At 44.7% G+C, this 21,778-nt stretch overlaps 1 protein-coding gene across 1 annotated transcript in view; it reads right to left on the bottom strand.

Moving 5' to 3' along the window:
- Positions 1–21,778, bottom strand: part of LOC120024764 (ADAMTS-like protein 1) — an 88,022-nt gene that overhangs the window by 28,122 nt on the left and 38,122 nt on the right. The window contains exons 12-15 of the mRNA XM_038969050.1: positions 18,115–18,374; positions 16,851–17,424; positions 11,605–11,839; positions 59–186 (exon numbers count right to left, since the gene is read on the bottom strand). Of these exons, the coding sequence (XP_038824978.1) occupies positions 59–186; positions 11,605–11,839; positions 16,851–17,424; positions 18,115–18,374 (1,197 nt within the window). The remainder of the gene's footprint in view (positions 1–58; positions 187–11,604; positions 11,840–16,850; positions 17,425–18,114; positions 18,375–21,778) is intronic.

The following is a 21,778-nucleotide window of genomic DNA, read 5'->3' on the forward strand; positions in this document are numbered from 1 at the left end:
CGCTCTAACTGCTAGGCTACTTGCCTCCCATATATAACCTAGTTGACTGGGTACTCACCAGCTAACAGCAGCTGTGTAGTCTCTGAGGCTGAACCGTGGGTGTTTGAGGCTGTACACCTGTACACTCCTCTGTCCCCCGACCCAGGACTAGAGATATGCAGTCCGCCAGAGATATCCCAGTGTACCCTGCAGCAGCAAAGGAACACAAGACATGTATCTCAACCACAGTCATCACTATATGATACAATAAAATACTATACACTTTTTTGGTGTGCAGGAAATTGATTGTATGGAAATTGATTATTTATTTATTTACTTTATTTTTATTTCACCTTTATTTAACCAGGTAGGCAAATTGAGAACACGTTCTCATTTACAATTGCGACCTGGCCAAGATAAAGCAAAGCAGTTCGATACATACAACAACACATAGTTACACATGGAGTAGAACAAACATACAGTCAATAATACAGTGAAAAAATAAGTCTATATACAATGTGAGCAAGTGAGGTGAGATAAGGGAGGTGAAGGCAAACAAAATATATATAAAAATAAATAAAAATATAAAAAGGCCATGGTGGCGAAGTAAATACAATATAGCAAGTAAAAAAAACACTGGAATGGTTGGTTTGCAGTGGAAGAAAGTGCAAAGTAGAGATAGAAATAATGGGGTGCAAAGGAGCAAAAATAAATAAATGAATACAGTAGGTAAAGAGGTAGTTGTTTGGGCTAAATTATAGATGGGCTATGTACAGGTGCAGTAATCTATGAGCTGCTCTGACAGCTGGTGCTTAAAGCTAGTGAGGGAGATAAGTGTTTCCAATTTCAGAGATTTTTGTAGTTCGTTCCAGTCATTGGCAGCAGAGAACTGGAAGGAGAGGCGGCCAAAGGAAGAATTGGTTTTGGGGGTGACCAGAGAGATATACCTGCTGGAGCGCGTGCCACAGGTAGGTGCTGCTATGGTGACCAGCGAGCTGAGATAAGGGGGGACTTTACCTAGCAGGGTCTTGTAGATGACCTGGAGCCAGTGGGTTTGGCGACGAGTATGAAGCGAGGGCCAGCCAACGAGAGTGTACAGGTCGCAGTGGTGGGTAGTGTAAGGGGCTTTGGTGACAAAACGGATGGCACTGTGATAGACTGCATCCAATTTATTGAGTAGGGTATTGGAGGCTATTTTGTAAATGACATCACCGAAGTCGAGGATTGGTAGGATGGTCAGTTTTACAAGGGTATGTTTGGCAGCATGAGTGAAGGATGCTTTGTTGCGGAATAGGAAGCCAATTCTAGATTTAACTTTGGATTGGAGATGTTTGATGTGAGTCTGGAAGGAGAGTTTACAGTCTAACCAGACACCTAGGTATTTGTAGTTGTCCACATATTCTAAGTCAAAGCCGTCTAGAGTAGTGATGTTGGATAGGCGGGCAGGTGCAGGCAGCGATCGGTTGAAGAGCATGCATTTAGTTTTACTTGTATTTAAGAGCAATTGGAGGCCACGGAAGGAGAGTTGTATGGCATTGAAGCTCGCCTGGAGGGTTGTTAACACAGTGTCAAAAGAAGGGCCAGAAGTATACAGAATAGTGTCGTCTGCGTAGAGGTGGATCAGAGACTCACCAGCAGCAAGAGCGACATCATTGATGTATACAGAGAAGAGAGTCGGTCCAAGAATTGAACCCTGTGGCACCCCCATAGAGACTGCCAGAGGCCCGGACAACAGTCCCTCCGATTTGACACACTGAACTCGATCAGAGAAGTAGTTGGTGAACCAGGCGAGGCAATCATTAGAGAAACCAAGGCTGTCGAGTCTGCCGATGAGGATGTGGTGATTGACAGAGTCAAAAGCCTTGGCCAGGTCAATGAATACGGCTGCACAGTATTGTTTCCTATCGATGGCGGTTAAGATATCGTTTATGACCTTGAGCGTGGCTGAGGTGCACCCATGACCAGCTCTGAAACCAGATTGCATAGCGGAGAAGGTATGGTGGGATTCGAAATGGTCGGTAATCTGTTTGTTAATTTGGCTTTCGAAGACCTTAGAAAGGCAGGGTAGGATAGATATGGGTCTGTAGCTGTTTGGGTCAAGAGTGTCCCCCCCTTTGAAGAGGGGGACAACCGCAGCTGCTTTCCAATCTTTGGGAATCTCAGACGACACAAAAGAGAGGTTGAAAAGGATAGTAATAGGGGTGGCAACAATTTCAGCAGATAGTTTTAGAAAGAAAGGGTCCAGATTATCTAGCCCGGCTGATTTGTAAGGGTCCAGATTTTGCAGCTCTTTCAGAACATCAGCTGACTGTATTTGGGAGAAAGAGAAATGGGGAAGGCTTGGGCGAGTTGCTGTGGGGGGTGCAGTGCTGTTGACCGGAGTAGGGGTAGCCAGGTGGAAAGCATGACCAGCCGTAGAAAAATGCTTATTGAAATTCTCAATTATAGTGGATTTGTCGGTGGTGACAGTGTTTCCTATCTTCAGTGCAGTTGGAAGCTGGGAGGAGGTGTTCTTATTCTCCATGGACTTTACAGTGTCCCAGAACTTTTTTGAGTTTGTGTTGCAGGAAGCAAATTTCTGCTTGAAAAAGCTAGCCTTGGCTTTTCTAACTGCCTGTGTATATTGGTTCCTAGCTTCCCTGAAAAGTTGCATATCACGGGGGCTGTTCGATGCTAATGCAGAACGCCATAGGATGTTTTTCTGTTGGTTAAGGGCAGTCAGGTCAGGAGAGAACCAAGGGCTATATCTGTTCCTGGTTCTAAATTTCTTGAATGGGGCATGCTTATTCAAGATGGTGAGGAAGGCATTTAAAAAAAATATCCAGGCATCCTCTACTGACGGGATAAGATCAATATCCTTCCAGGATACCTCGGCCAGGTCGATTAGAAAGGCCTGCTCGCTGAAGTGTTTCAGGGAGCGTTTGACAGTGATGAGTGGAGGTCGTTTGACCGCTGACCCATTACGGATGCAGGCAATGAGGCAGTGATCGCTGAGATCTTGGTTGAAAACAGCAGAGGTGTATTTGGAGGGCATGTTGGTTAGGATGATATCTATGAGGGTACCCGTGTTTACGGAATTGGGGTGGTACCTGGTAGGTTCATTGATCATTTGTGTGAGATTGAGGGCATCAAGCTTAGATTGTAGGATGGCTGGGGTGTTAAGCATGTTCCAATTTAGGTCGCCTAGCAGCACGAGCTCTGAAGATAGATGGGGGGCAATCAGTTCACATATGGTGTCCAGAGCACAGCTGGGGGCAGAGGGTGGTCTATAGCAGGCGGCAACGGTGAGAGACTTGTTTTTAGAGAGGTGGATTTTTAAAAGTAGAAGTTCAAATTGTTTGGGAACAGACCTGGATAGTAAAACAGAACTCTGCAGGCAATCTTTGCAGTAGATTGCAACACCGCCCCCTTTGGCCGTTCTATCTTGTCTGAAAATGTTGTAATTAGGGATGAAAATGTCAGAATTTTTGGTGGTCTTCCTAAGCCAGGATTCAGACACGGCTAAAACATCCGGGTTGGCAGAGTGTGCTAAAGCAGTGAACAAAACAAACTTAGGGAGGAGGCTTCTAATGTTAACATGCATGAAACCAAGGCTATTACGGTTACAGAAGTCATCAAAAGAGAGCGCCTGGGGAATAGGAGTGGAGCTAGGTACTGCAGGGCCTGGGTTCACCTCTACATCACCAGAGGAACAGAGGAGGAGTAGGATAAGGGTACGGCTAAAAGCTATGAGAATTGGTCGTCTAGAACGTCTAGAACAGAGAGTAAAAGGAAGTTTCTGGGGGCGATAAAATAGCTTCAAGGAATAATGTACAGACAAAGGTATGGCAGGATGTGAATACAGTGGAGGTAAACCTAGGTATTGAGTGATGATGAGAGAGATATTGTCTCTAGAAACATCATTGAAACCAGGTGATGTCATCGCATATGTGGGTGGTGGAACTGAAAGGTTGGATATGGTATAGTGAACAGGGCTAGAGGCTCTACAGTGAAATAAGCCAATAAACACTAAACAGAACAGCAATGGACAAGGCATATTTACATTAAGGAGAGGCATGCTTAATCGAGTGATCATAAGGGTCCAGTGAGTAGAGGTTGGTTGGGGTCACGGCGATCCAGACAGCTGGCCGGGTAGATGGCTATCGGTAGCAAGATAGCATAGGATGGAAGTCTATTTTTTTTTTAGACACCTCGTGCGTTTCCGTCGGTAGATTAGTGGGGTTCCGTGTAGTAGAGGGGATCAATCCAATTGGCAAAATAGATATAGTGACCCAAGAAAAATTGTCCGATATACTTATTCAGATAGCAGCCGATAAGACAGCTAACGATTAGCGGGCCCCAGATGAGCGTTCAGGTAACGTTGCGACGGAGGTGCCAGTTGGATAACTCCCTCGGGCAGATAATGTCGGCAGTCAGTCGTGAAGGCCCGATGGGGCTCCGCATCTGCAGCAACAACAACAACAACAACAAAAAAACTGGTCCGGATAGGTGACTGTAGCCCAGGAATGGCTGATGGAACTCCTCAGCTGGCTAGCTTCGGAATAATTTAAGTTTGCTCCGGGATCGACGTAAGCCAATAGTCACACGGTTTGCAGCTAGCTAGCTGCGAAATCAAGGTGCAAACGTCCAGAGCCTGCGGCTGAAATCCGGGGACACTGAGAAAAATAGGCCCGGTATGCTCCGGTCCGAGTCGCGTTGCACAAAAGTGCCGATAGATTATCGAGCTAAAGGAATAGCTGAAGACCACAAAACGTGGGCAGCTGAAACTCCAACGCTAGCCAGCAAACCGGCTAACTTCTGGGCAGCTTCAGATCAGCTACTGGCTAGCTTCTAGTTAGCTTCTGGGTAGCTTCCGGCTAGCTTCTGGCTAGTTTCGGCCGGCTTCTGGTTAGCCTCTGGCTAGCTACCACTGTGGATTTTCAGATTTGAGGTAAATAATACTTTTTTTTGTAATTGGTGAGGCGGGTTGCAGGAAAGCTTTTGTAGTTGAGTTCTTGGATAATAAAATATATAAAGATATGCGAAGAAAGGTGTAAATATATATGTATACAGGACACGACAATACGAGGACAAAAAAGACGTCTGAACTGCTATGCCATCTTGGAACAATGATTATTAATGATTATGATTATGATTATACACATAATGTGTAATATAAAAAAGATAGTGTACATGTTATATATGTAAGAATTCATGTTAACATGTAATATATCCTAATTCATGTTAACATGTCATACATCCTAATTCATGTTAACATGTAATATATCCTAATTCATGTCAACGTGTCATACATCCTAATTCATGTTAACGTGTAATATATCCTAATTCATGTTAACGTGTCATACATCATAATTCATGTTAACATGTCATACATCATAATTCATGTTAACATGTCATACATCAGAATTCAGGTTAACATGTAATATATCATAATTCATGTTAACATGTCATACATCATAATTCATGTTAACATGTCATACATCATAATTCATGTTAACATGTCATACATCAGAATTCAGGTTAACATGTAATATATCATAATTCATGTTAACATGTCATACATCATAATTCATGTTAACATGTCATACATCAGAATTCATGTTAACATGTAATATATCATAATTCATGTTAACATGTAATATATCCTAATTCATGTCAACGTGTCATACATCATAATTCATGTTAACGTGTCATACATCATAATTCATGTTAACGTGTCATACATCATAATTCATGTTAACATGTCATACATCAGAATTCATGTTAACGTGTCATACATCATAATTCATGTTAACATGTCATACATCAGAATTCATGTTAACGTGTCATACATCATAATTCATGTTAACATGTTATACATCACAATTCATGTTAACATGTCATACATCATAATTCATGTTAACATATCAATACATGTTAATAACATGTCATACATCACAATTCATGTTAACATGTTATACATCACAATTCATGTTAACATGTCATACATCATAATTCACTGAAACACTACAGAAAGCGTGGCAATACAAGTTTGTTTTAAATAATTCCCTATTCTTGACCTTTGTGGTAGGGCTGTCTCATGATTACCATCTCATCCACAAAGCCAGAGTCTAGAACTGTATACCTACTGTATAATCTCTCAGCAGTCACATGACCAGAGTCTAGAACTGTATACCTACTGTAGGATCTCTCAGCAGTCACATGACCAGAGTCTAGAACTGTATACCTACTGTATAATCTCTCAGCAGTCACATGACCAGAGTCTAGAACTGTATCCCTACTGTATGATCTCTCAGCAGTCACATGACCAGAGTCTAGAACTGTATCCCTACTGTATGATCTCTCAGCAGTCACATGACCAGAGTCTAGAACTGTTTTCCTACTGTATGATCTCTCAGCAGTCACATGACCAGAGTCTAGAACTGTATCCCTACTGTATGATCTCTCAGCAGTCACATGACCAGAGTCTAGAACTGTATACCTACTGTATGATCTCTCAGCAGTCACATGACCAGAGTCTAGAACTGTATACCTACTGTATAATCTCTCAGCAGTCACATGACCAGAGTCTAGAACTGTATACCTACTGTATGATCTCTCAGCAGTCACATGACCAGAGTCTAGAACTGTATCCCTACTGTATGATCTCTCAGCAGTCACATGACCAGAGTCTAGAACTGTATACCTACTGTATAATCTCTCAGCAGTCACATGACCAGAGTCTAGAACTGTATCCCTACAGCGTGTGTGCATTGTCTGTCTGTGTGTGTGTGTGTGTGTGCAGATGCTATTAGTGCATGAAATCAGAATAAACGTAAAGTCCTGATCTAGTCTAATCAAATGAATCAGCCGATTAAAGATCTAATTTCCTTTAATGATGATGAACCTCTCTTTCATATTTTCACTGAGTTAATGCACGCATCCCAAATGGCACTCTATTACCCTATGGGCCCTGGTCAAAAGTGGTGCACTACAAAGGGAATAGAGTGCCATTTGTGATGCCTAGGTCATGTTTCAGTGAGATGTTGATCTGTGTGATTAGTGGGAGATTGTTATGATTGGCGTGTTTTGTATGTGTTTTAAAGTCTCGAACACACGCGAACGCACACACACGTGTCCTTGCTTGCATACATGCACAGACCTGCTCATTTGATTGGCAGACAAAAGCACATACACACTTGCACGCAGACAGACAGACACACACACAGGCACAGACAAACACACAGACACACACACAGACAGACACACACAGACACACACACTATCTCGGTAAGAGGGCCTCATAAACCCTGAACTCCCTCTCTGGACAGTCCAGTCTCTTTTTGTCCTCTCTGAAGGGACTGGTCCTCTTCCCATGCTCTGAGCTGTCCTTCCTCTCCAGCTCAACTATTCCTCAAGGCCAATAAGTCTGCCTGAGCTTCCCTTGGCTCTGGAACAAACACCACCAATCCAGGACAGAGGAGCAACACAATGTCTACTTGATTCCTGGGCCGTATTCATAAAGCATCTCACAGTAGGAGTGCTGATCGAGATTCAGTTTAGCATTTTAGATCATAAGGAATATAATTTAATGGACAGGGAAGACCTGATCTTAGATCAGCACTTCTGCATGGAGGCACTATGAATATTGGCCCAGGTTCAAACACTCCAATAACAGATTTAAGAGATTACCGGAACCACCATGCAGGGAAAGCTTGGGTCAAAACAGCTTGTGGGGACTGGAGAGAGGGAGATACTGTTTTTGGACTCATGAAGTCTACTTCCTTTGAGACTGGGGTAAACGGGCATGGGGGAGAGGGGCTGGGTCTACTTCCTTTGAGACTGGGGTAAACGGGCATGGGGGAGAGGGGCTGGGTCTACTTCCTTTGAGACTGGGGTAAACGGGCATGGGGGAGAGGGGCTGGGTCTACTTCCTTTGAGACTGGGGTAAACGGGCATGGGGGAGAGGGGCTGGGTCTACTTCCTTTGAGACTGGGGTAAACGGGCATGGGGGAGAGGGGCTGGGGGAAGTGGACAGGGACTGTTTATATGGAGTGTTGCTGTGGGGAGAGGGCAAGGGCTGGGATTGGAAACACAGGGACTGTGGCTGGGGCAGGGTCTGGTCTGGGGGAAAGGGCAGGGTCTGGGTCTGGGGTTATGGGCTGGGGGAGAGAGGCAGGATCTGTGTCTGGGGTTATGGGCTGGGGGAGAGAGGCAGGATCTGTGTCTGGGGTTATGGGCTGGAGGAGAGAGGCAGGATCTGGGTCTGGGGGAAAGGGCAGGGTCTGGGTCTGGGGTTATGGGCTGGGGGAGAGAGGCAGGATCTGTGTCTGGGGTTATGGGCTGGAGGAGAGAGGCAGGATCTGTGTCTGGGGTTATGGGCTGGGGGAGAGAGGCAGGATATGGGTCTGGGGGAAAGGGCGGGGTCTGGGGTTATGGGCTGGGGGAGAGAGGCAGGATCTGGGTCTGGGGGAAAGGGCAGGGTCTGGGTCTGGGGTTATGGGCTGGGGGAGAGAGGCAGGATCTGTGTCTGGGGTTATGGGCTGGAGGAGAGAGGCAGGATCTGTGTCTGGGGTTATGGGCTGGGGGAGAGAGGCAGGATATGGGTCTGGGGGAAAGGGCAGGGTCTGGGGTTATGGGCTGGGGGAGAGAGGCAGGATCTGGGTCTGGGGGAAAGGGCAGGGTCTGGGTCTGGGGTTATGGGCTGGGGGAGAGAGGCAGGATCTGTGTCTGGGGTTATGGGCTGGGGGAGAGAGGCAGGGTCTGGGTCTGGGGTTATGGGCTGGGGGAGAGAGGCAGGGTCTGGGGTTATGGGCTGGAGGAGAGAGGCAGGATCTGGGTCTGGGGTTATGGGCTGGGGGAGAGAGGCAGGATCTGGGTCTGGGGACAGACAACAGGGTTTGTGTATATGGGTGTGTGGCTAGGGGAGGCTGGGGGCTGCTAAAGCCATGCAGTGGTTTATGGATCTCTATGGGGCTATAAGCTCTCTGTTAGATCCCATTTAGACCATGTGGGAATGTACACAGAGCTACTCCCACCCACATCCCACTTCATCAAACTGATGCTTGGCCACCACTCACAGGCTAGAAGTTACCCTTATGCACAGATCTAGGATCAGTTTACCCTTCCCGAAGCCTAACCATAACCATTACGGGGTGAAACCTCAAAACGTAGGTCTTTCTACTCTGTAGTAGAATGTAGTTGCCCCCTTGACATTGATCCAAGATCAGTTTTGTTTGTCCCCCCATTATGGTTTAGGTGAGGCTTAAGGGAGGGTACGCTGATCCTAGATCTGTGCCTAACATATTGTCTGACCTTTTATTTAGATAATCCAAGTATCAGACTTACTCTGCTATATGTAGTAAATGGGGAAAAAATGATTTTCTACTTTATAACATGGAGTCAGTGGATCTAGAGGGGAACGTATAAACCATTAGAGCATGGAAAATGTACTCTCTCAGACCACATCCCTGGAAAAATAGAATTGTGGCTAGCAACGGTCCTACGGCCAGTACTGTACCTATCATGTAAAACCTGCTAAACACATGCAGTAGAATATATACAGTAGACATGCCAGTAGACAGGATAGGACAGGATGATATAATACTGTACAGTCGTTTAGCATACGCTTTTATCCAAAGTGACTTGAACACATATGTTCAGTATATGCATAACATGTGAGAATATGAGACTAAATAGCATGGTCCAACCAAAGTCTGACCAATCAGGATCACATGATGACATTTGGACCACAAACAACTTAATTGTTCGGATTTTCCAGATAAAGGTCAGAAGGCTGAGATTTGCTGGACATTCTCACAGACATCCTGAGCTGGCTGCCAGTACATTTATACTGTGGGTCCCCTCATGTAATGGACTAAGACCTCCCAGAAGACCAAAGGAGACATTATGGATAACATCTGGTGAGACTGGTGTCAGGTCGGGCTTAGCAGCTTCTATGAAGGAAAGACTGCCATGGCATGCCATCATTCAGGGCACCAAGTCCAAATGTGGAAATGTGCCTTTGGCTCCACACTGGCATACATACACATCAAACATAAAACATATTCTTTTTATTTCTCTAGTACAGTTTTAAAAAGCAGGTAAGCAACCTAAAACAAACGTCTTTCCCCTCATTGAATGAACATGAGGCCTGGCAAATCTGTTGAAAAACCCTGATGAAGGCTAAAGGCCGAAACACATTGGTTTTAATTATAGCAATTTCCATTGTCTTGTAAGAGTTACTGAATTTCCACTTCAAATCTATCCAAGTCTTTAGAGAGGTCAAACGGGTTACAGTACACAACAGGCGGTCCCGCTGCCTGCTATCACAACACGTTGGTTCCAAGACCACATCACTTTGATAAGAGCAAGTGAAGGGCAACCGTCTCCACACTCACACAGAACTGGGAGAACACACAGCTTCACGCCTCAGTCCTGGGCCCTGTGAATGTCAATCAACCATCCATTTTCCCCTCCCCTTTCCCATTACCCTTTCACTTTTTTTTCTTTTTCACCTTTCCGCCCCTCTCTTTCCAATGTTATGCTGCCTTCCCTCTCCTTCCCTTCTCTTTCCTCTCCTTTCCTTCTCTCTCCTCTTTCCCTCCCCTCTCTCTCCTCTTTCCTTCCCCTCTCTCTCCTCTTTCCTTCCCCTCTCTCTCCTTCCCCTCTCTCTCCTCTGTCCTTTCCTTCTCTCTCCTCTTTCCTTCCCCTCTCTCATCTTTCCTTCCCCTCTCTCCTCTTTCCTTCTCTTCTCTTCTGTTTTCCCCTCTCCTTCACCTCTCTTCCCTCTCTCTAGCCGTTTTCTTCCCTTCCCTTTCCTCTCCCTCTCTCACCTCTCTATCCCCTTTCTCTACACTCTCGCCCTTCTCCAGCCAAGTTCTGAGCTGACCCTGTAAAACAGTGAGTGCTGCTCCAGCTCCATGGGAGATCCATGAGGAGAGTAGGAGGAAGAGGAGGAGGGGAATATACAATATGTGAGGAAGAGGAGGAGGGAGATACACAAGATGTGAGGAAGAGGAGGAGGAAGGGTGATATACAAGATGTGAGGAAGAGGAAGATGAGTATGGGGAAAAGGAGGAAGAAGATATGAGTAGGGAGGAAGATTTGAAGAGGGGGAGGAGGAGGAAGACTTGAGGAGGAGGAGGAAGACTTGAGGACGAGGAGTGAGACTTAGCAACAGGGTCCGGAAGGTGAAATTGTAAATTTCACACCATGATCTGAGGCGGACTCGGAACACAGAACATTCACAGCGGGCTCCGAGTCCTTTCTCCTTTCTCTGATATATGAGTAACAGTTTCCATAGCTTCTCACAGGGATCCTGCATAGCTACAATCAGTATTCTCTCCAGGGCAAAGCCAAGCCAAGCCCAGCAGGCCTGAGCTATACCCCACATAGTTCAGAGGGCTGCTGCACTATATTATGGAAAGAGGAGTGAGAATGGAGGATAACATAAAGCTAATGGGCATGTCTTATTTATGTGTGTGTATGTGTGTGTGTGTGTGTGTGTGTGTGTGTGTGTGTGTGTGTGTGTGTGTGTGTGTGTGTGAGTGTGTGTGTGTGTGTGTGTGTGTGTGTGTGTGTGTGTGTGTGTGTGTGTGTGTGTGTGTGTGTGTGTGTGTATTTGTGTATTACTGTATGTGTTACCTGTCAGTTAGTTGCAGCTCTACTCCGTCCTTGGTCCAGGTGATTTGGGGTTGCGGGATGCCCTCTGTGGGGCAGAGCAGGTACAACTGCCGCGTGGCGTTGGTCAGGAAGGCTGTCTGGCCAACACTGATGTTCAGACTCCTCTGGAAGGTCATCAGGGGGTTCTGCCTCAGTCGGATGATCACTGGTCTCCTGAAGCTACTAGCCGACCACTCTGACGAGTTTGGTGTCCGGTCTATTGAGATATGAGATCGTATCACATTGTATGTTGCAGATGAAATAATAACTACAGTAGGGGTCAGTTCCATTCCCATTCATTCGTTTCAGGAAGTAAACTGAAATTCCACATCTCGATGCTCTATGAGGAACATTTGGAATTAGAATTTTATGTTTTTCTTCCTGAATTGAAAAGGAATTGACTGAATTTAAAAGGAATTGACCCTCAACCTTGATAAAAACACATTTGATGCACTAGTAATGTCATAGATGAGTTGTGGGTTTCATTCCTGCATATAAACTGAACATAAATGAATAACTTGTCTTTTTTATTTAGCTATGAAAGTATCTGTCCTATGAATACCCACTTTTTAAATGTAACTCTAACACCATATAGCGCCTGCAAATGTTTCATCTGAATACGCAATCCTGTTTCTTGTATTCCTTTACTGCCCTGACAATCTGGCCTCTATTTGAACAAACCTAACAGAATGGTCCATCTAAACGCAGGCGCTAGTGCTATAGGTTCAGGGGTGTGTCAGAAATAGTTCTGCTATTTTCACTATCACAATTCTCGGCACACTTGTTGGCATTGGCGCGAAAGGGGCTGGGTTTCGATGAATAAACAAGTTGTGGGTGTCTCGAGGCTTGGCCCCTCACTGGCCAATCAGAATGTGCTCCATGGCAAAATATGTGACTCATTTCAGGAAACTAGGCATATGTCACACATCACTACTTCACAGGAGAGGCATTTGAATGCAAACTTTAAAAAAAAATCTAAATCAGTTTTTGGCCAGAAATGCCATTTGGAACATGTAAACGTTCATATGTCTTAAAAACACACTTGCATGCCATCTGTAAATACGAATACAATTGTTAAATTACGAGACTAGTTGGTTTAGCCACGGAAAAAGCCAGGAACCTTCATGAGCCAGGAACCTTCATAGCCATGATTGGCTGAGATAATGGATGGGCTGGACATGCCGAGAGATGAGTTCGGATTGGTCTGCCATGTAGCAAACTTCTGTCTATAACATAAGCTGGTCAGCATATGTAGGTAATCCTTTCTAACATGGCTTATATGAAAGATATCACGTAGTAGAACTGCAAAAGTGTTGCCCTCCACTTTCTGGAGGACCAAGTCTTGAAATTAGTAGAATGCCCGGTGGAATTAGAGCATGATAACTAAGGAGATGGAGAAAATTCAGGCATTTGATTGCAAAAATGCAGAGCAAGTCAAAAAGAGAACACAGATGTAATCTGAAGACAGGTGTTTTATACAACAGAAGGCTGTTGTTGTATAAAACACCTGTCTCCAGATTACATCTTCAAACTAAGGGCAACCATGGCATCCGTGACAGAGAGGGAGAAGTGTCACGCCCTTATCTGTTTCACCGGTCTGTGCTTGTCTCCACCCCCCTCCAGGTGTCGCCCATCTTCCCCATTATCCCCTGTGTATTTATACCTGTGTTCTCTGTTTGTCTGTTGCCAGTTCGTTTTGTTCGTTCAAACCTACCAGTGGTTTTCCCCTTGCTCCTGTCTAGTCCAAGTTTCGGTTTTCTAGTTTTTCCTGGCTTTGACCCTTCTGCCTGCCCTGACCCTGCCTGCCGTCCTGTACCTTTGCCCCACTACTCTGGATTACCGACCTCTACCTGACCTGACCCTGAGCCTGCCTGACGTCCTGTACCTTTGCGGCACTACTCTGGATTACCGACTTCTGCCTGACCTGACCCTGAGCCTGCCTGCCGTCCTGTACCTTTGCCCCACTACTCTGGATTACTGACCTCTGCCTGACCTGACCCTGAACCTGCCTGCTGTGCTGTACTTTTGCCCCTGTTGTTGCAATAAACATTGTTACTTTGACACAGTCTGCATCTGGGTCTTATCTGAAACATGATAAGAAGCGTGCATCCATGTATACGGGTAAAATAGTCTAGCTAGCTACATTTACAGATATTATACATTTCTAAGTCCTTTTCATTTCAAGTTAAAGAGTACTGTTAGCTAGCTAAGTAACATTACCTGGCTGACTCACTAGCTAATGTTATGTGTATGATCTGTGGAGTAATATTATTCATTTCTCAGAGCCATTTGCATTGTTAGTTATAGCCTAATGTTAGCTAGCTAACTAACATTGAACCTGGTTGGTTAGCTACCTGCAGATTCATGAAGGGTAGTAATGTTATGAGTTGGGATTATGGATCATTGTTTAGCTAGCTAGCTAGCTACATGTCTAAAGAAAAGACTCCACTATCCAAGTAACCATTTCACTACACCTTCTGTATTCTGTGCATGTGACAAATAAACATAGATTTTATTTGATATGGTATGTGTTTACCAGAGACGGTAATGTGAAGAACTTGACCTGCACCAAAGTCAAATTAGCATATAACGTTAGGCCAACGAGATGAGAGAAAATGCCGACTGACTTCGTCACACTTACAACCGTAAGCTATTTTCAGTAATTGGCTCGCCATTAACTTGTAAATAATGATCTTGTTGTGAGTTTATTTTCCAGTAATAATAAAGACAAATGAACTAAAGTGAAGAAGTTGTCAGCTACTGTATATTATTGGTCATTATTTGAACTGGCTAGCCAGATAACTTAACATTAGCTAGTTAGCTAACAAACTAGAAACGAACCAAAACATTGTTTAGAAAGTTGCTTTTAGTTGCCTCGTTTGCTAGATTGATATATACTACATTTATTTTTAAACGGGTGGGTTTATTGATGTTAAAATACACTAGTTATGCTATTTTGGACAAACCGGGCTGCTGACGTCATGCAGCCTGTAGTTTTTGTGTGTATTCTTTTTCCTAACGACGACGACAAATTTGTCAGACGGCAATAGAATGTACATGATGTCACTGCGACAACTGTTGAAACACGTAATATAAACCAGCCTTTATTTAGTCTTGATCTTTGGTTGTTTAGTACATGGCCTCACATGTGAATCCTTAAAGAGATGAGTGGGGCTAAGGCTTAAGAGGGTCTGAACGATGCTGAATGGGTGTAGACAAAGAGCTCTCCAGTAGGTTTACCAAATCATTCAAGGGCCATTTTCTCAAAAGTGAGGTTACAAGTTTAACAACTTTCAAAGCAGAATTACTTTCCCATTGTTCCTCAAAATGCAGTGTATGATATACCATTTTCTAGCTCTGAGTCTCTACTTTTATCCAATGTAAAAAACACAATTTCAAATTTTGCTACATAAGACCGAATCAAACCGGTCGGTCACATATGTGGTTTCTTCAGATTGTGTATTCACGGTTTGTTATGTATTGCCTTGGAATCAACTCAAATGCCAATGTTAGTCCGTTATAGTTTGTTAAATGGCTTACAGAAACGAATTAACAAAATGTAGACCTATCTATCCAATCTTTCCTAAATAGGTTAACTTGAACCCATTTGTAGTCCACATTGTTCTCAGTAATTGCATGACCTACAGTAAATTGCATTATGGCTGAGCACGGACACGAAAAACATTGCCAATAAGCTAGATTAAATTCATTATTGATGAGGCCTAAAAAGATCATTCATAATTCTAAACAAAACCAAACAACAACTTGTTTTAAATAGGTTATGTAACACTTACAGGCACCATAATGTCTCCCTGTGGCCATATCATATTAAAACAACGCAAACTATGGAGGGTTATACACACATCCAAACTTTTCACAGTAGCTGGACTAAAATCCAATATAAATAAAGGGAGAATGTCCACTCAGCGTTATTCTGCTCCCAAATAGGCCTAGGTTTAACGAGCATAATCGGAACCATCCAACAGATAAGATCACATTCACACATCTCCAGAAGTTGCATTACAAGCGTACAACCAACGTTCTCACCATAGAACCAGGAAGGTGAATCATTCTAATTTGTTTGGTTGTAACAAAATGTAACGAAAAACAAGCAATACGTTTTTTTTTAAACAACAACAACAATAAATACATGTAGAATGTAATGATATCATTAAACCATCAGGATAAAACAGACAGGCATTTCTGTTGAACCAGCCTTCGTTATAGTAGGCCTAAGGGAGGTCTTGGGTTCTACATCATGGAGGGTTTTTTACGTACGTTCAAAACGTGACCTGCGTGCTAAAATAATGTGGGCTGCCTACAATGCAGAGATAAAAAGGGAATGTCAGCTCACTGTTTTACTCCTCTCAAACTTTACATTTTAATAAAGCTTTGGTGATTAAGATTCACGATTGCATTTGGCAGACAAAAAAAAAGGCTAAATTGAGAGGAGGAGGTTAATCTTGGTTTTTAACCAAATACAACGAAATGGGAAAAAACACATGTTTTTAATGTTTCTAAATAGGAAGTATTCAGACTCCAAAAGCACATCAGGCTACTCTTGTTCCATGTTCATATGGGCAGTGTGCGTCACGGCTGGATAGGCTGCATTTCTGCTGTCAAAAGTCATGTCATAACCATCTGCGTTACTGCTGAAACCAGTCTTAAATATCCCTACCAGCACTGCCTGAAATTAGCACTTTGGATCATGTTTTTAAGGACACGCCTCAATTTCCACCCGCCCATCTGAGCACAAGTGAGCTGACATAAGAAAGGTAAATTGCCAAACATGGCGTTAGGGCTGGAAAATACCAGTGTGCCAGAATTTCCATTATAAAATTGCAAACTAACGTGCGTTTGACACTAGTGCTGCCTTAACGCCGGCCCGAGAATAGAGCCCTCTGAGTGAAAACTAGCATTAAACTTTATTCTACAGCCCGCTAACTACCTGGTGTTTGCTTAGAAACGACATGGTAACTGCATACATTACATAACTATTATACAAAAAAGTTATGTAATACTGTATATTATATTATGCAAAAAAACTTCTCAGACACTTGCAGATTCATTATGAATGAATGTGAGTGTTTCTGTCCTATATGTGTCAATGTACAGCATGGTGTGCCTGGGGAACTGTGGTGTTTTTCATTCTGGTACGGTGACATCCTTGGAGGGAAAAAGTTGTATTCTATTGTATTGGATTATTTTCTATCGTAACAAAACGTTACCTTTTGGGTTCCCCGTCTCCTCCTTGGTCTCTTTCCACTGCTCTGTGGAGGCATGTTGTACTCCAGACATCTCTGTGATGAGGGTGTAGATGATCTGAGAAGCCTGTTCCTGGCTGATCTCTCCCATCTCCGCCTGCAGACTCACGTTCCTCACCCTCTCCTCCAGGCTCCAGGGCTGCAGCACGGAGGCGCCCGCCTGCACCTGCAGCACCGAGGCCTCCACACCACCGGGCAGCAGAGACAGACTGGGACCTTTGAGGCTGGGGGTAAACGGGAGGCAGTGAGGAAGACCCTGGGGGTCCCAGTCCTGAGGGTTGAATCGCGGTTGAATCCTGGTCAGGTCTAGGCCAGGTTCGGGGTCTGATTCGTTTTCAACCGGTCGGTCGATCAGTCTGCTGTCGCTGCCAATCAGTTTAAGGGTGAATGTGTCTGAGGCGGGGCCGGCGATACACACGTACACCCCACTGTCCACGACTCCTAGGCTGTGGATCTTTAGAGAACCAGATTTGGTGACGCCCAGACGCTTGCAGCTGGGCAGGGGGCGGCCATCCTTCTCCCAACGGATGTAGGATTTCTAGATGCAACATACAAGGCAAAACACAAGGCAAAAATAAGAGCTAAGGAGGCCAACCTCTCAATTTAGACTGGAGTCCTGGAATGGCCTTTACCTCCTGACAAGCTGAGCAGAACAGCTGTTCAGGGAGATTTGTCTATTGCCAGAATGAATCTACAAAATGAAATGTGATTTTAAATGATAAACATGTCCAGTCATAGTTGGAAACCCCAGCCATGGCATATGTTGTCATCCATTACAACCATAAAGACCATGAGGAAAGGATCCAACCTGGAAACCCCAGCCATGGCATATGTTCTCATCCATTACAACAATAAAGACCATGAGGAAAGGATCCAACCTGGAAACCCCAGCCATGGTATATGTTCTCATCCATTACAACAATAAAGACCATGAGGAAAGGATCCAACCTGGAAACCCCAGCCATGGCATATGTTCTCATCCATTACAACAATAAAGACCATGAGGAAAGGATCCAACCTGGAAACCCCAGCCATGGTATATGTTCTCATCCATTACAACCATAAAGACCATGAGGAAAGGATCCAACCTGGAAACCCCAGCCATGGCATATGTTCTCATCCATTACAACCATAAAGACCATGAGGAAAGGATCCAACCTGGAAACCCCAGCCATGGCATATGTTCTCATCCATTACAACAATAAAGACCATGAGGAAAGGATCCAACCTGGAAGCGCCGGACAGGGCATTTGATGATCAGGGAGGTTTTTGGTAGGAGGTAAGCACGCCCGCCGATGGTCAGGTGGAGGCGTTTCTCCTGCCGGGTCTGGATGTAGATACGACTCAAGCCTAGAATCAACGGACAACGCTTTACTGGCTCCTTGATTGTTTCCTTTGATGCTTCCTTCCCTGTCTCCATTGTGGGCTGCTGGTTGATTCTGGATGCTTCCTTCACAAGCTGTCTGGGTTTCATCTCTGTCTTATGCTCTGAAGGGAAGGATGGATGGAGGGAAAGAGGAAGGGAGGGAGAGAGAGAGAGAGTGAGGGAGACAGAGAGATAGAGATAGAGACAGAGAGAGAGACAGAGAGATAGAGACAGAGAGCGACAGAGAGAGAGACACAAGGAGAGAGAGACACAGGGAGAGAGACAGGGAGATAGAGACAGGGAGATAGAGACAGGGAGATAGACAGAGATAGAGACAGAGAGATAGAGACAGGGAGATAGAGACAGAGACAGGGAGATAGAGACAGAGACAGGGAGATAGAGACAGAGAGACAGAGAGAGAGACAGAGAGAGAGAGAGAGACAGACAGAGAGAGGGAGAGAGAGACAGAGAGAGAGACAGAGAGAGATAGAGAGAGACAGAGACAGAGAGACAGAGGGAGAGAAGGAGAGAGAGAGACAGAGACAGAGAGACAGAGGGAGAGACAGAGAGAGAGAGACAGAGAGAGAGACAGAGACACAGAGAGAGAGACAGAGAGAGAGAGACAGAGAGAGAGAGACAGAGAGAGAGAGACAGAGAGATAGAGAGAGAGAGAGAGAGACAGAGAGACAGAGAGAGAGAGACAGAGAGATAGACAGAGAGAGAGAGACAGAGAGAGAGACAGAGAGCGATAGACAGAGAGAGAGAGACAGAGAGCGAGACAGAGAACGAGAGACAGAGAACGAGAGACAGAGAGCGATAGAGACAGAGAGACAGAGAGAGAGAGAGACAGAGAGATAGACAGAGAGATAGACAGAGAGATAGACAGAGAGATAGACAGAGAGATAGAGAGAGAGAGAGAGACAGAGAGATAGACAGAGAGAGAGAGAAAGAGAGAACATAACAGTGGTCAACCTCTTACAGTGAATTAAACCATTGTCATTTACTCAAGGATAAAACAACTTTATAACTAACACAAAATATTATAAATAAAACCTACATTATATCTGACATTATGATAATGATTTGATTTGGAATAATGATTCTACATTATCATTACCATAATTTGGGCGGCAGTTAGCCTAGCGGTTAAAGAGGAAACTCAGCAACCGGATGGTTGCCAGTTCAAATCCTGGGTCTGACAGGAAAAATCTATCGGGAAGTGAGCTGGCAACCGGAGGGTGGCTGGTATTAAATCCTAGATGCCATTGTCTGTCGTTGTGCCCTTGAGCAAGGCACTTAACCCCCCATAACAACAGCTCCCCGGGGCGCCCAGTGTGGCAGCTCCCCACACCTCTCCAAAACCTGGGTGTATTTATGTCTTTGGAGGGGTTAAAAGCAGAAGTCACATTTCGGTTGGACCTTGTGATCTAATAAAGTGATCTAATGAAGTGATCTAATGAAGTGATCTAATAAAGTGATCTTAAAATGAGAAAATAGTCAATCAGTAGAGAACAAGATCTTCCACCCTGTTCTGTCTGGAATCAGCTGGACTTAAAACCAAGCTCTCACGAAAGAGCAGTACAGTTCAATCGCTGTAATTTCTGTCTCGTACTGACCGATGGTCATACTTAGACTGTGAGGCAATGCATGCGGACCCTCCCTCTAACTCCCTCTCTGTAAGCGTACCAAATGGCACCCTATTCCCTATGTAGTGACCAGAGCCTGTATGGTCATACTTAGACTGAGGCAATGTGGACTCTGCTCCAAAGTAGTGTACTATATGGCAAATAGGTTGCCATTTGGGAAGCACCCTCCCTGTATATCTGGGTCAAGTTAATCCTGTGGATTTGATATCATTAGCTTTGATAACAGGGAATGAGATAAGGTCTGGGCTAGTTGGATGAGGCAACATGACCTTGTGCTTGAGACTCTGAGGCCTCATCCCAAATGGCACCCTAATCCCTATATAGTGCAGTACTGACCAGAGCCCTATGGGACCTGATAAAAAGTAATGCACTGTTTTTGGAATAAGGTGCTGTTTGGGACACAGTCTGAGGCTAGCATGACAGCAGGGGAGAGTCAATCCTTCGGTTAGGGTGAAGTCAATCGATCTAATATCTCCAAACACAAAACACAGTATACACACTACCCTATTGTGAATCTATAGGTGTAGTATACACACTACACTATTGTGAATCTATAGGTGTAGTATACACACTACACTATTGTGAATCTATAGATGTAGTATACACACTACCCTATTGTGAATCTATAGGTGTAGTATACACACTACCCTATTGTGAATCTATAGGTGTAGTATACACACTACACTATTGTGAATCTATAGATGTAGTATACACACTACCCTATTGTGAATTTATAGGTGTAGTATACACACTACTCTATTGTGAATCTATAAGTGTAGTATACACACTACCCTATTGTGAATCTATAGGTGTAGTACACACTACCCTATTGTGAATCTATAGGTGTAGTATACACACTACCCTATTATGAATATATAGGTGTAGTATACACACTACCCTATTGTGAATCTATAGGTGTAGTATATGTAACGGATGTGAAATGGCTAGCTAGTTAGCGGTGGCGCGCGCTAATAGCCTTTCAATCGGTGACGTCACTTGCTCTGAGACCTTGAAGTAGTGGTTCCCCTTGCTCTGCAAGGGCTGCGGCTTTTGTGGAGCGATGGGTAACGATGCTTCGTGGGTGACTGTTGTTGATGTGTGCAGAGGGTCCCTGGTTCGCGCCCGGGTCGGGGCGAGGGGACGGACTAAAGTTAAACTGTTACATTGGTGCCGTGACCCGGATGACTGGTTGCTGCGGAAAAGGAGGAGGTCAAAGGGGGGTGAGTGTAACCGATGTGAAATGGCTAGCTAGTTAGCGGTGGTGCGCGCTAATAGCGTTTCAATCGGTGACGTCACTCGCTTTGAGACCCTGAAGTAGTGGTTCCCCTTGCTCTGCAAGGGCCGTGGCTTTTGTGGAGCGATGGCTAACGATGCTTCGTGGGTGTCAGTTGTCTATGTGTGCAGAGGGTCCCTGGTTCGCACCCGGGTCAGGGCGAGGGGACGGACTAAAGTTAAACTGTTACATATACACTACCCTATTGTGAATCTATAGATGTAGTATACACACTACCCTATTGTGAATCTATAGATGTAGTATACTGACATGTTGAAAGTTCATGCACAGAGGCACGGGCATGCGCGCTCATCACATACACACACACACACACACCCGCCATGAACCCACTCTGACCCTCGTAAGCAGCAGCTGGGTAGGACAGTTTCTCAAACACGCACACACACACTTCCTTTAAGGAGTAGCTGTGACATTTGCGAGGCACTCAATCATGTATTGTATGTCCTCTCTCTGTTGAGGCTGTTCAGAGAGATGGTAGCTATCAGGCACACAGTGAACACTTTGGGACACACACACACCGTAGGAGAGTGGACTATTTCCTTTACAGTGTGAACTCACACACACTCAGTGAACACTTTGGGACACA

This window comes from Salvelinus namaycush, chromosome 30 (genome assembly GCF_016432855.1).
Source record: "Salvelinus namaycush isolate Seneca chromosome 30, SaNama_1.0, whole genome shotgun sequence".
In the NCBI taxonomy this organism is placed as follows: domain Eukaryota; kingdom Metazoa; phylum Chordata; class Actinopteri; order Salmoniformes; family Salmonidae; genus Salvelinus; species Salvelinus namaycush.